At 43.5% G+C, this 15,757-nt stretch overlaps 1 protein-coding gene across 3 annotated transcripts in view; it reads left to right on the forward strand.

The window, feature by feature from the left end:
* Window positions 1-15,757, forward strand: part of LOC135541999 (ethanolamine kinase 1-like) — a 37,294-nt gene that overhangs the window by 4,212 nt on the left and 17,325 nt on the right. For 2 of the 3 annotated variants that reach the window (XM_064968552.1, XM_064968553.1), the window contains exons 2-4: window positions 10,787-10,924; window positions 11,152-11,273; window positions 13,656-13,796. In XM_064968552.1, the coding sequence (XP_064824624.1) occupies window positions 10,787-10,924; window positions 11,152-11,273; window positions 13,656-13,796 (401 nt within the window). Of the gene's footprint in view, window positions 1-7,724; window positions 7,907-10,786; window positions 10,925-11,151; window positions 11,274-13,655; window positions 13,797-15,757 lie in introns of all 3 variants that reach the window. The other variant, XM_064968554.1, reaches the window with a different exon arrangement.

Raw genomic sequence — 15,757 nt, forward strand, 5'->3', positions numbered from 1 at the left:
ATTTCATCCGGATGTGGAAATACTGCCCCCTGTCACCAAGAAGTTAACAAGGAGTATGGCGCTGCGGCTCGGAGTATTGTTTCATCCTATGTAATGTATTCTCTTTATTTCAACAAAATAATGCTTCTGGAATGCTTATCTTCTGTTTCTAATTACAGAAATGATTTCAGAACAATCTGAGATGGTGGGTGTCATGGCTTGCTGAAATGACATGGAATGACCCTTCTTCCTTGTCTGGGAGAAGTTAAACAAGTAGCCTACCTGTAAAGCCCTTGCCCTTTGGCCCAGTTGTTAAGCTCCAGTGTAACCCAGAATACTGTTACTGGGCAATTGCAAGGGGTTCCACGTGATCAGGTGTGCTTGCGGTCTCAATTAAATACAGTAGGCTATAGCCTATCCACGGGCGCAGAAGCACAGGGTAGTTATCTTTTCAAGGAAATGTACTTCCTAAATCGGATTACGCTATAGTATACTTCATTGCCTAGAAATTAATATTGATCATCTGTATTTGTCTCTGTCTGAAAATCATCCCACTCCTAAAAAGTAGGCTATAAAGTGCAAGACTCTCCAACTGCTTTCTTCAAATTATGTGTAGTCTATTGGCTGATATGCCCAGTAATACCAATAGCCGAATAAAATAGGCCATGTGAGAATCTGGTAATTTAACCTATTTCTTAGGTTTTTTAAATGTTGTATGTACACTGCTCAAAAAATAAAGGGAACACTAAAATAACACATACTAGATCTGAATGAATGAAATATTCTTATTAAATACATTTTTCTTTACATAGTTGAATGTGCTGACAACAAAATCACAAAATAATCAATGGAAATCAAATTTATCAACCCATGGAGGTCTGGATTTGGAGTGACACTCAAAATTAAAGTGGAAAACCACACTACAGACTGATCCAACTTTGATGTAATGTCCTTAAAACAAGTCAAAATGAGGCTCAGTAGTGCCTGTATGACAACGCATGGGCATGCTCCTGATGAGGTGGTGGATGGTCTCCTGAGGGATCTCCTCCCAGACCTGGACTAAAGCATCCACCAACTCCTGTGGTGCAACGTGGCGTTGGTGGATGGAGCGAGACATGATGTGCTTCAGGTCTGGGGAAAGGGCGGGCCAGTCCATAGCATCAATGCCTTCCTCTTGCAGGAACTGCTGACACACTCCAGCCACATGAGGTCTAGCATTGTCTTGCATTAGGAGGAACCCAGGGCCAACCGCACCAGCATATGGTCTCACAGGGGGTCTGAGGATCTCATCTCGGTACCTAATGGCAGTCAGGCTACCTCTGGTGGACACATGGAGGGCTGTGCGGCCCCCCAAAGAAATGCCACCCCACACCATGACTGACCAACTGCCAAACCGGTCATGCTGGAGGATGTTGCAGGCAGCGAAACGTTCTCCACGGCGTCTCCAGACTGTCACGTCTGTCACGTGCTCAGTGTGAACCTGATTTCATCTGTGAAGAGCACAGAGCGCCAGTGGCGAATTTGCCAATCTTGGTGTTCTCTGGCAAATGAAAAATGTCCTGCACGGTGTTGGGCTGTAAGCACAACCCCCACCTGTGGACGTCTTGCCCTCATACCACCCTCATGGAGTCTGTTTCTGACCGTTTGAGCAGACACATGCACATTTGTGGCCTGCTGGAGGTCATTTTGCAGGACTCTGGCAGTGCTCCTCCTGCTCCTCCTTGCACAAAGGCGGAGGTAGCGGTTCCTGCTGCTGGGTTGTTGCCCTCCTACGGCCTCCTCCACGTCTCCTGATGTACTGGCCTGTCTCCTGGTAGCGTCTCCATGCTCTGGACACTACGCTGACAGACACAGCAAACCTTCTTGCCACAGCTCGCATTAATGTGCCATCCTGGATGAGCTGCACTACCTGAGCCACTTGTGTGGGCTGTAGACTCCGTCTCATGCTACCACTAGAGTGAAAGCACCGCCAGCATTCAAAAGTGACCAAAACATCAGCCAGGAAGCATAGGAACTGAGAAGTGGTCTGTGGTTACCACCTGCAGAACTACTCCTTTATTGGGGGTGTCTTGCAAATTGCCTATAATTTCCACCTGTTGTCTATTCCATTTGCACAACAGCATGTGAAATTTATTGTCAATCAGTGTTGTTTCCTAAGTGGACAGTTTGATTTCACAGAAGTGTGATTGACTTGGAGTTACATTGTGTTGTTTAAGTGTTCCCTTTGTTTTTTTGAGCGGTGTATATATTGCCTATAGGGCGCTAAAAATTGCTGCGACCATGGCTGGCAATTGACCTGCATCACATACAGAATAACATTGCAAGACTGTTGTTGGGTTCAGGACCAGTTCTTGCGGTAGCAGGTAGAATGAAAAGTTGCAGGCGCAGGATGAATACAGTGCCTTCTGAAAGTATTCAGACCCCTTTACTTTTTCCACATTTTGTTACGTTCCAGCCTTATTCTGAAATAGATTAAATAAATCTAAATCCTCAACAATTTACACACAATATCACATCATGACAAAGCGTAAACAGTTTATTTATTTTAATTTTAGAAAATGTATGAAAAATAGAAAACATACCTTATTTAGGTATTGCTATGATTCAAAATTGAGCTCAGGTGCATCCTGTTTTTATTGATCATCCTTGAGATGTTTCTACAACTTGATTGGAGTCCACCTGTGGTAAATTCAATTGATTGGACATGATTTGGAAAGGCACACACCTGTCTATATAAGGTTCTACAGTTGACAGTGCATGCCAGAGTAAACACCAAGCCATGAGGTCAAGATGATGTAATGACACCACGGAAAATACAGCTCTACACAGAACAAAAGCAATAAAATACTAAGAGCACGCTTCCAACAACTAAACAAGTTGAAGTCGAGCAGTCATTTGAAAGAGTAAGAACATTTCAGCGAGACAACTCAAAGGCGAAATTCATTAAGGCCAAGATAATGGAGTTCATTGCCCTTGACAATCAACCGTGCTCTGCCGTGGATGATTTTGGCTTTCGCCGACTGGTCAAGCCCCGGTACACAATATTTTTTAGATGTTATCTTACTGGAGTGACACAGTAGTGTTGAAACTCGCATCCATGAGCATCACTGCTATTAGCCTCACTACTGACATTTGGACCAGCGACGTCATCCCCATGAACATGCTGAGTCTGATAGCACAGTGGGTCGACAAGGATTTCGTACTGAGGAAAGCCGTGTTTCATTCTCAAGAATGTGCTGGTTCTCATACCGTTGCTGCCATTTCAATGGCATTTGAGAACATGTTTTAAACTTGGAAACATGATCACTCCAAGCTCCATTCGAACAACTGACTTGAGAAATAAGGTCAACTGTGTCTGCAGCAGACGTGATACCCTGTCATGACATTGAAACGCCTGCTCAACAAAACTGCTGACACAGACCGTGAGGTTCACTTACAAAATTAATCGGCTGTGAACAAGCGATTCGGTGGCATTCTCTGAGCCTCTTTACTGTGTTGCCACCATGCTCGATGCTAGGTACAAGGACCGCTACTTCGATGCACACAAACAGGGTTTACGTGAAATGTTACGTACACAGCTGGACAAGATGGAAACGGACACAGTGACTGCGCGCCGAGGAAGAGCGGTCACGGACAGTCAGAGCTGAAACTTCACTGCTTGACATGCATGATGAAATCCTGTTTGAGAATGAAACAAATGAACAACGAAACAGCACAGAAAGTAAGTGAAAGATAGGTTTTGATTATGTTTTACTGGTGATAGGGACATGTAAATGCCAATAAAATAACTTTTTGTGGTATGTATGTGTAACCTTCATTTAACTAGGTGAATGACTGCATACCCCGGCCAAACCCGGATGACGCTGGGCCAATTGTGTGCTGCCCTATGGGACTCCCAATCACGGCCGGATGTGATACAGCCGGGATTCGAGCCAGGGACTGTAGTGACGCCTCTTGCACTGAGATGCAGTGTCTTAGACCGCTGCGTCCGTGTAACTATTTAACTGTATGAGAATGCTTAAGCCCACAAACATTTTTGATATCGGTATTGGACAAAAATGTCATATTGGTGCATCCCTACTTACTACATGCAGATGCCAAAAGAAAGGAACGAGTTGGGCATATAACTACATGTGCCATTGTAGCAAAGTATTTATAAACTAAAAATCAGATCTCTTAAAAATGTAATTCGTTTTTGTTATTTTATCTATACCAGGTATTCCCAAACTGGGGGGTACACAATGCCTTCAGGGGTACACCAAATAAAAATGTGATTCACATTTTTAAAATGAAAAAACAACAACATTTGGATTAGGTTTTTTTCTCGCCTGAGGAGCCTCGTTTCACTGCCACAGATAACATTAAACAATCGAGTGTTCAGCTAAATAACAACACAATGTCAAATACAGGTAGCATAGTCAAATAATTAACATCCAATCACATTAACTGTTACTCTCGCTGGGAATTCCACTAACGGTTCGTACGTAGCCAAAGGTAGCTGCTGCTCACGTTGAGATCTGTACTGATGGCGCAAAAGCCATAACAGGGAGACACAGTAGAGTGGTAACACGCGTGCAGGCAGTTGCTCCTGATGCCACTTGGGTACACTGCAGCATCCACCGAGAGGCTTTTGCTGCCAAAGGAAGGCCTGACGGCTTGTAAGACGTTTTGGACACCATTGTGAAAATGGTTAACTTTGTTAAAGCTAGGCCCCTGAACTCTTTGTGTATTTTTTGCACTATGCAATGATATGGCCAGCGACCATGTAACGCTTTTACAACATACAGAAGTGCGCTGGTTATCAAGGGGCAAAGTATTGACACGTCTTTTTAAATTGAGAGACGAGCTTAAAGTTTTCTTTACTGACCATTTTCACTTGTCTGACTGCTTGCACGATGATGAGTTTCTCACACGACTGGCCTATCTGGGTGATGTTTTTTCACACCTGAATGATCTGAATCTAGGATTACAGAAACTCTCCACAACTACACTGCTCAAAAAAAATAAAGGGAACACTTAAACAACACAATGTAACTCCAAGTCAATCACACTTCTGTGAAATCAAACTGTCCACTTAGGAAGCAACACTGATTGACAATACATTTCACATGCTGTTGTGCAAATGGAATAGACAACAGGTGGAAATTATAGGCAATTTGCAAGACACCCCCAATAAAGGAGTAGTTCTGCAGGTGGTAACCACAGACCACTTCTCAGTTCCTATGCTTCCTGGCTGATGTTTTGGTCACTTTTGAATGCTGGCGGTGCTTTCACTCTAGTGGTAGCATGAGACGGAGTCTACAACCCACACAAGTGGCTCAGGTAGTGCAGCTCATCCAGGATGGGACATCAATGCGAGCAGTGGCAAGAAGGTTTGCTGTGTCTGTCAGCGTAGTGTCCAGAGCATGGAGGCGCTACCAGGAGACAGGCCAGGAGACGTGGAGGAGAACATAGGAGGGCAGCAACCCAGCAGCAGGGCCGCTACCTCCACCTTTGTACAATGAGGAGCAGGAGGAGCACTGCCAGAGTCCTGCAAAATGACCTCCAGCAGGCCACAAATGTGCATGTGTCTGCTCAAACAGTCAGAAACAGACTCCATGAGGGTGGTATGAGGGCTCGACGTCCACAGGTGGGGGGGGTTGTGCTTACAGCCCAACACCGTGCAGGACGTTTGGCATTTGCCAGAGAATACCAAATTGGCAAATTCGCCACTGGCGCCCTGTGCTCTTCACAGATGAAAGCAGGTTCACACTGAGCACGTGACAGACGTGACAGTCAGGAGACGCCGTGGAGAATGTTCTGCTGCCTGCAACATCCTCCAGCATGACCGGTTTGGCGGTGGGTCAGTCATGGTGTGGGGTGGCATTTCTTTGGGGGGCCGCACAGCCCTTCATGTGCTCACCAGAGGTAGCCTGACTGCCATTAGGTACCGAGATGAGATCCTCAGAGCCCTTGTGAGACCATATACTGGTGCAGTTGGCCCTGGGTTCCTCCTAATGCAAGATAATGCTAGACCTCATGTGGCTGGAGTGTGTCAGCAGTTCCTGCAAGAGGAAGGCATTGATGCTATGGACTGGCCCTACCGTTCCCCAGACCTGAATCCAATTGAGCACATCTGGGACATCATGTCTCGTTCCATCCACCAACGCCACGTTGCACCACAGACTGTCCAGGAGTTGGCGGATGCTTTAGTCCAGGTCTGGGAGGAGTTCCCTCGGGAGACCATCCACCACCTCATCAGGAGCATGCCCAGGCGTTGTCATACAGGCATGTGGAGGCCACACACACGACTGAGCCTCATTTTGACTTGTTTTAAGGACATTACATCAACGTTGGATCAGTCTGTAGTGTGGTTTTCCAATTTAATTTTGAGTGTCACTCCAAATCCAGACCTCCATGGGTTGATAAATTTGATTTCCATTTTTGTTGTGATTTTGTTGTCAGCACATTCAACTATGTAAAGAAAAAAGTATTTAATAAGAATATTTCATTCATTCAGATCTCGGATGTGTTGTTTTAGTGTTCCCTTTATTTTTTTGAGCAGTTTATATTCAATGTGCTGAACAAAATTGAGACTATGGTTAATAAGTTGGAGCTCTTCTCTGTCTGCATTAACAAGGACAACACACAGGTCTTTCCATTTTATTATTATTTTTGTGTGCAAATGAACTCAAGTTTACGACAATGTCAAATGTGGTTTTGTGAATCACCTGAGTGAGGCACGTAGGTACTTTCCCCAAACGGATGACCCAAACAACTGGATTCGTTATCCCTTTCATGCCCTGCCTCCAGTCCACTTACCGATATCTGAACAAGAGAGCCTCATTGAAATTGCAACAAGCGGTTCTGTGAAAATTGAATTTAATCAGAAGTCACTGCCAGATTTCTGGATTGGGCTGTGCTCAGAGTATCCTGCCTTGGAACATCTTGCTGTTAAGACACTGATTACTTTGCAAACACATACCTATGTGAGAGTGGATTCTCATCCTCACTGACATGAAAACGAAATACAGGCGCAGACTGTATCTGGAAAAATACAACATTGCAGAGTTATGTGCATCCTTTCAAGCAGCTTTCTGTTTTGATTGGGTTATTTTGCCTAAAATCCATTAGGCCAAACTATAAAAAAACAAAATGTCAACTCTGCATCTCTGCCCAGCCTGGCAAGAGTGGCCAAAAGGGTGTTTAGCGTCCCCAGTGGCTCTGCAAGTGTAGAGCGGATATTCTCCACTGCTGACCTGCTCTCCAGACACCATCACATTAGCCTGAAGACAAGGACTGGCCAAACGCCCGTTTCTAAAAATGTATTCTAAAAATAAACCAGCAAACCTTCTTGCTCCAAGTAATTTTTCATTTTAATTTGTATTTAATTCTGTGTAAGTCACAGCCTATAGTCTATACATTTCAAATATAATGATTTAATACAAACAAATTGTTTAAATGCTGAGAGCTTCATGTCCCTACCAGCTTATTGTCGCACTCGCTAATGCTTCACAACTTATTTCTTTGTAGGCTGTAGCCTTGAAGTAATATGGCCTAAATAATTCCTTTTCATTCCTTCTTAGGCTCCCTGTCTGGCTTCTGACCTATTTAGTGTTTATATGCTGTTCAATATGAGTAGCATATTTGAAAGGATGTGCAGGTCTTACATTCACCTTTTCATGTTTATTCAAATAATTTTCATTATGTAACCTTTATTTAACTAGACAAGTCAGTTAAGAACAAATTCTTATTTACATTGACAGCCTACCCCGGCCAAACCAGGACAACGCTGGGCCAATTGTGCGCCGCCCTATGGGACTCCCAACGGCCGGATGTGGTACAGCCTGGATTTGTAGTGATGCCTTTTGCCCTGAGAAGCAGTGCCTTAGACCGTTGCGCCACTCGGGGGCCCACTCGTTTGGTTTCAATACTTCAAAACCAAATGGTAGGTCCAGGAAGTCACAAAAATAGATGGTTGTTTTGTTAAATTGGGATTTTTTATAAATGAATGGAGCGAATTTGGAGCGAAGCGGTTTTTAGCAGAGTTGTTGGAATGGACCTGGAGGGTCCAGCCTCTCAACTCCGTTCACATACTGTCGAGAAGGAACCTGCAAGTAAGCATGTCATTGGACGGTGTATACCATGTGTATCCTGTACATACTGTATTAGTAATGAAACTTGTGACTTCTGTGATTTCCCATTGTGGCCAATTGAATTGCAGTCATTCTGTTACTGATTTTTCGGTCACTAACCAGGTTTCTATCCCCAGGTTTTATGCAAGTAAACTCATACCTTTATAAATAAAATAAATAAAAACACAACAGCTGTCATGGGAAACAGGAAGTTTTGGTGCAATTTTACAAATGCCAACAGATCATTTGCTTGTTTGCCTTTATACACAAATATTAATATAATAACCATCATATCGAAGTAAATTTGGGAATTAAATAAGTTATGATGAACTTCACAGGGTGGTGAAAGTGCACTGTTATCTTGATGCTTCTTTCCAATAATTTTTGAGGGTCTTATTCTGTTGACATGATGATCGATGCTTGACTGACGTTTGACAAATAAATATTCTCGCTCTTCTCCATAATAACCTCACCATGTAGACTATACCCTCACAGCCTACCTGCACTGTATGTGTGAGCTCCATAATAACCTCATGTAGACTATACTGGATCTGTGAGCTCCATAATAATCTTACCATGTAGACTATACCCTCACAGCCTACCTGCACTGCATCTGTGAGCTCCATAATAACCTCACCATGTAGACTACCCTCACAGTCTACCTGCATTGTATCTGTGAGCTCCATAACAACCTCACCATGTTGACTACCCTCAACATACCTGCACTGTATCTGTGAGCTCCATAATAACCTCATGTAGACTATACCCTCACAGCCTACCTGCACTGGATCTCTGAGCTCCATAATAATCTTAGACTATACTGGATGTCACCATGTAGACTATACCCTCACAGCCTACCTGCACTGCATCTGTGAGCTCCTCTCATGTAGACTATACTGGATCTGTGAGCTCCATAATAATCTTACCATGTAGACTATACCCTCACAGCCTACCTGCACTGCATCTGTGAGCTCCATAATCTCACCTGACACCCTCACAGTCTACCTCATTGTATCTGTGAGCTCCATAACAACCTCACCATGTTGACTACCCTCAACATACCTGCACTGTATCTGTGAGCTCCATAATAACCTCATGTAGACTATACCCTCACAGCCTACCTGCACTGGATCTCTGAGCTCCATAATAACCTCACCATGTAGACTATACCCTCACAGCCTGCCTGCACTGTATCTGTGAGCTCCATAATAACCTCACCATGTAGACTATACCCTCACAGCCTACCTGCACTGTATCTGTGAGCTCCATAATAACCTCACCATGTAGACTATACCCTCACAGCCTACCTGCACTGGATCTCTGAGCTCCATAATAACCTCATGTAGACTATACCCTCACAGCCTACCTGCACTGTATCTGTGAGCTCCATAATAACCTCACCATGTAGACTATACCCTCACAGCCTACCTGCAATGGATCTCTGAGCTCCATAATAACCTCACCATGTAGACTATACCCTCACAGCCTACCTGCAATGGATCTCTGAGCTCCATAATAACCTAACCATGAATACTATACCCTTACAGTCTACCTGCAAAACAAATGCCAAGGAAACATATTGTACTTTAGAATTTTGATTTGGTACATGAAAATGTAAGTGGAAAAGTACATTTTGTGTGCACTAGGTTATCACGCAATTTGAAAAAATGTATCTGCAAAAAGTCAATTTGGTGGAAACACCATTAGTGGGAAAATGCACATATCATCTTTGTCCGGATTCTTGAATTTGCATCAATCTGTTGCCAATTGAATGGAAACCTAGTTTCTGTTATCAATTTTGGTATGTGTGACGCGTTTTTAATCACTTAATACTTTTGCGTATGAATTATTATCAGTAAAAACTAACTAATTGGTTGATCGACCTTAACTTGTTACTTCTGTGAACTTTCATAATCCTCCCTCATGAGGGAGAGAAATTATAAAATATCTGAAAGCTGTGTGGGTTTTGGTAACAATCACAAGACAATATTTCTTAAACTTACAGAAGGCAAATCATACATTTTGATATTACTTGGCAGGGGCCTTCAACATTTGTATTTGTATGTATTTCTAATATTTTAAGACTTTTTCTAGTAGATGTTTTTAAGACCCTTTTGCGATCTGTGTAACCAGAAATCAAAGCCTTTGCTTCTTAATAATAACTTATTATTATGATGAAAAATGGTTGAAAAACATATACCTTCATTTCCCCAAAATATAGACTCTTAGCTCATTTGACACCAAATTTGATATACTCCGACAAACTTCTCATGTTGATGCTCATGGGTCCTTTTACATGGACATGACCTACTGTTTCTGCTATCTCAGCTCAGGAGAAAGTCAGACCTTCTTTTAGGAATTCACTGTTGTGACTTAACCTTCTCATGGTCATCTAGGCCTATGCTTTCTGATATGATTCCTGACAAGGACAGGCTTGTGCCTCATTATCTAGTGACAGTAAACTAGAGTAAACCCAATTAACGATGGGATAATCTCAATTGCATACTCCTTGTGTCCTTTCATATCCAATGGGTTTTGAGGACATGAGGAGTATCCAATTGAAATTCTCCCAGAATCTCTCCCTCCCAGTCCCTCTTTCCAGACCTTCACTGCTGATTTTTTTTCTCTTTAAATGTTTTTATTTTTTATTCTGTATTAAACTCTCTCTGTCTCTCCCCTTATTCCTCTCTCAGCTCTTCACTGATGGGACCACTAATAAGCTGGTTGGTTGTTATGTGGAGGCGAGTCCAGAAGACGTGGTTCTGGTACGTGTGTATGGGAACAAGACGGAGCTGATCGTCGACCGAGACAACGAGCTCAAGAGCTTCCAGGTTCGTACACACGGTCTCTAACACACACCCTTCACAGTTCACACACTTGACACTTTAGAGCTTTCAGGTGCTTCACTAGAGGACATCTATGTAAATCAAACACCAGATTCTTCAGGATGTGCATCTACACTGGTAGCCAAGTTCAACTCCCTGTGCATGGACCCATGTTTAGGCTATTTCCTGGTCTGTCTTAGGCCACCTGTGTCTAATAATTTGTGTGTTCCTAGGTGCTGCATGCTAACGGCTGCGCGCCACGGCTCTACTGCACCTTCCAGAATGGCCTTTGCTACGAGTTCATGCAGGGGGACGCCCTCGGAACACAGGACGTCAGGGATCCAACCATACTCAGGTGAGAACATGGTGCAGTCCAACAGGGACCCCTCTCTACTCAGGTGTGATGGTATAGGTGAGGTGTGGAGGTGCCTGTTAAACGGATGGGGGACAATGTTATTCGAAAACCCTCTTCAAGCTGATCCTGATATCTGTCAAGCCTGCACGTAAGGCAGGCTTTGATTTGTACACCCTCAATTTCAACACCCTCAAACTCCTGCGGGAGTGTATAGTACACACCACTGTGTACTGCTCATTCAGGTCCTTTCTCTCTCCAGCTCTTTCAAGGAAACCAGTATAGGAGAGCATCTTCAATGCTCTAACCTTGAGTTAGTGTGATACATGTTTTTCATCCATGGTCACACTCTGTTCTGCTGGGTTTATGGGTTAGTTTGAGTGAGATGTTACGGTCAGGACTTTGTTTACAGCAGACTGAACATGGTAGCACATGGTACAGTGCTTCTCTGTTCTACCAGCAGACAGTGCTGAGCTAACAAACTGTAGCAAGCCAGCCTTTGATAAGCATACTACAGCCAGATCTGTGTAAGTGTCTATAGTCGTGGCCAAAAGTTTTGAGAGTGACACAAATATTAATTTCCACAAAGGTTGCTGCTTCAGTGTCTTTAGATATTTTTGTCAGATGTTACTATGGAATACTGAAGTATAATTACAAGCATTTCATAAGTGTCAACGGCTTTTATTGACAATTACATGAAGTTGATGCAAAGAGTCAATATTTGCAGTGTAGTCCCTTCTTTTTCAAGACCTCTGCAATCCACCCTGGCATGCTGTCATTTAACTTCTGGGCCACATCCTGACTGATGGCAGCCAATTCTTGCATAATCAATGTTTGGAGTTTGTCAGAATTTGTGGGTTTTTGTTTGTCCACCCGCCTCTTGAGGATTGACCACAAGTTCTCAATGGGATAGAGGTCTGGGGAGTTTCATGGCCATGGACCCAAAATATCACTGTTTTGTTCCCCGAGCCACTTTGCTTTCACTTTTGCCTTATGGCAAGGTGCTCCATCATGCTGGAAAGGGCATTGTTCGTCACCAAACTGTACCTGGATGGTTGGGAGAAGTTGCTCTCGGAGGATGTGTTGGTACCATTCTTTATTCATGGCTGTGCTCTTAGGCAAAATTGTGAGTGAGCCCACTACCTTGGCTTAGAAGCAACCCCACACATGAATGGTCTCAGGATGCTTTACTGTTGGCATGACACAGGACTGATGGTGGCGCTGACCTTGTCTTCTCCGGACAAGCTTTTTTACAGATGCCCCAAACAATCGGAAAGGGGATTCATCCGAGGAAATTACTTTACCCCAGTCCTCAGCAGTCCAAACCCTGTACCTTTTGCAGAATATCAGTCTGTCCCTGATGGTTTCTCTGGAGAGAAGTGGCTTCTTTGCTGCCCTTCTTGACACCAGGCCATCCTCAAATTCTTTGCCTCACTGTGCGTGCAGATGCACTCACACCTGCCTGCTGCCATTCCTGAGCAAGCTCTGTACTGGTGGTGACCCGATCTCGCAGCTGAATCAACTTTTGGAGACGGTCCTGGCGCTTGCTGGACTTTCTTGAGCGCCCTGAAGCCTTCTTCACAACAATTGAACCGCTCTCCTTGAGGTTCTTGATGATCCGATAAATGGTTGATTATGGTGCAATCTTACTGGCAGCAATATCTTTGCCTGTGAAGCCCTTTTTGTGCAAAGCAATGATGACTGCACATGTTTCCTTGCAGGTAACCATGGTTGACAGAGGAAGAACAATGACTCCAAGCACCACCCTCCTCTTGAAGCTTCCAGTCTGATATTCTAACTCAATCAGCATGACAGAGTGATCTCCACCCTTGTCCTCGTCAACACTCACAGCTGTGTTAACGAGAGAATCACTGACATGATGTCAGCTGGTCCGTTTGTGGCAGGGCTGAAATGCAGTGGAAATGTTTTTGGGGATTCGGTTCATTTGCATGGCAAAGGGGGACTTTGCAATTAATTGAAATTCATCTGACCACTCTTCATAACATTCTGGAGTATATGCAAATTGCCATCATAGAAAATGAGGCAGCAGACTTTGAAAATTAATATTTGTGTCATTCTCAAAACCTTTTGGCCACGACTGTATACCATAGTAGACTACTGATGAGTCCAGAGAGACTGAGTCTCAAGACGGTCCTAAACCCTGTTATCACCATGGAACTAGAATTAGAGGTCAAGCAGTCAAGTTAATACATTATCAGAGAAGGATCCAGGACCCAACGGTTTGTAGGGGATATGAGTAATTTTGGATGAGCACATTTTATTTCATTCATCAGAACAAACATGTTTGCATGAAAGGTGAGTACTGATATACTGTATTAAGTAGTGTGTAATATAGTATCTAATAATGTGTATCTTCCTCCTTAGACTGATATCCAGGGAGATGGCTCATATCCATGCGATCCATGCACACAACGGCTGCATCCCCAAACCCAATCTGTGGATTAAGATGAGGAAATATTTCTCTCTGGTTGCTACAGAGTTCACCGACCAAGCCTCCAACACCAGGTAAGAGGACCCTGAAACGAGACACACACACACATACCACACCAGGTAACCTGAAAACAGAGGCTAAAGAAACTAGACCGAAGTTACACGCACACAGACGCTGGCTCAGACACACTTTGACCCCTCTTACTCAGAAGAGTATTTTCATAACCTGGTTTATTGTTCATACATACTCAGTCGTCTGGGAGGATTACGCTTTATTCCCATGGTTATTAAGTCCTCTATACAGGCTCTTATATAAGTGTGATCATAACTACAGTGCAGGGTAGATGTGGATTAGGGAGCCAGAGGCATGCATTGGGATATCAGATGTTTGCATACCACTTACAGTTTATCAGCCTGCCTAGAATGCCTGGGTAATGTAGCACACTGTGTCATTCAACTATCCTGCCTCCACTGTACACACAGTCCTAGTCACACTCACACAAACGTAGACTCAACAACTGCCCAGAGAAGAGAAGGCTTCTGCCTTCTTGAGGGTGGGTGCTGGTTGCACAACTTGCTCCTATACCCAGCCAACAGCAGAGATCCTGGGCAGGCAGGGAGGAGAGAGCTGGGTGAAACTCTTGGAAACTGGGAGCTCAGTAAGAGAGCAGTGGCCTGGGTGCAAATGGTCCTCAGTGGGGATAGGCTATAGGGAGAAGCAGCAGTAGTATCATTTGGTGGTTGGTTACTAGTCGTATGGAATATTCCCAATAGTAGTAACTATTGCTGTACTACTAATTAGAAGTGGGAATCCCAGGATAGAGAGTTAACACAGTGGGAGTCCTCCCCCTTCCTTTCTACTCTGCTTCTTCAGGCTAACTCTGGATTAGCCCTTTAAGCCCATTACCACAGGAGAGTGGTTGCTCGATTGGCCGAGACAATCACCCTTGGAATGATCCCTTTCCTCTCAGCACTGCTCCTCTGGGCACTCTCAGGGTGAATACAGTACACACAAATTACCTTACTCTCACGCAAAAACACATTCAGTACACACATACACACCAAGGTTTATGATAAGAAACAATGGCGCCGGAAAAGTGACCGGGAAGATTTGAATTTATCGGACATTTGAGAAATGTACCGGTCATCCATATGGATTGGGTGCATTACCCATTAGGGTGTCCACCCATACAGTCAGCACCATCAATAAACCAGGGATATTTGCCAAATGAGCCACATTTACCTGTCCTTTAAAACAGCCTATAGCAAATTACAAAAACACTTTTCTTGTGTTTCGATGTGTAGCATATGCAGAACTTTTATAGCGTTTTTGTTTTTTACTTTCCTAAAACAATAATTGTCCACCTCACGGTTCAGCTGTTGGAGATTTGAGCACTAGATGCATCAGGCCATTGCATTCATAGGCCTGTAGGCTTAGGCACTCTCTGTATGATATTGATTCCAAAAAATGTGTGTGTGTATATTTAAGCTTAGGCTCAGCCCCAGAGAGAGAGATCGTGATATAGGTGTACGAAAGGAGGCTAATATGTTAGTTTTCTATAAAAACATTTTTTTATATAATGTTAGATTATAGGAGTAACACTGGTATGCCAAGAACATTCTACCTCAAGTTCAACTGTCGGAGTCAACTGTACACTGCCTTCATATCATACGCCTGCAACATAATAGGCTTATAGCCAGGGTAATATCAACAGTAAATCAAGCAAAGGTAAATTAGGGTAATAGTAAAAGTAAATCAAGCCATTGTTTATAGGGAAAATACGAGCAGGATATTATATTGCGGCAAACACATTACAGTTGGAACTTTAATTTGGCCAAAGAAAATGGTTCAACAAAATGAAACAAAACACTTGCGAACTGGTTTAAACCTTCACAATATTGAACAGGCTATATTGCAGCAATTACTAAAAGGGCTAGTGCTTAATGTACCCAGAAAATGACAGCAATAGGCTAATTATATTTATTTTACAACCGGCTTACTCATATACCGATCTTAATCTAAATACAGAGCACAC

Source organism: Oncorhynchus masou, chromosome 6 (assembly GCF_036934945.1).
Source record: "Oncorhynchus masou masou isolate Uvic2021 chromosome 6, UVic_Omas_1.1, whole genome shotgun sequence".
Classification (NCBI taxonomy): Eukaryota; Metazoa; Chordata; class Actinopteri; order Salmoniformes; family Salmonidae; genus Oncorhynchus; species Oncorhynchus masou.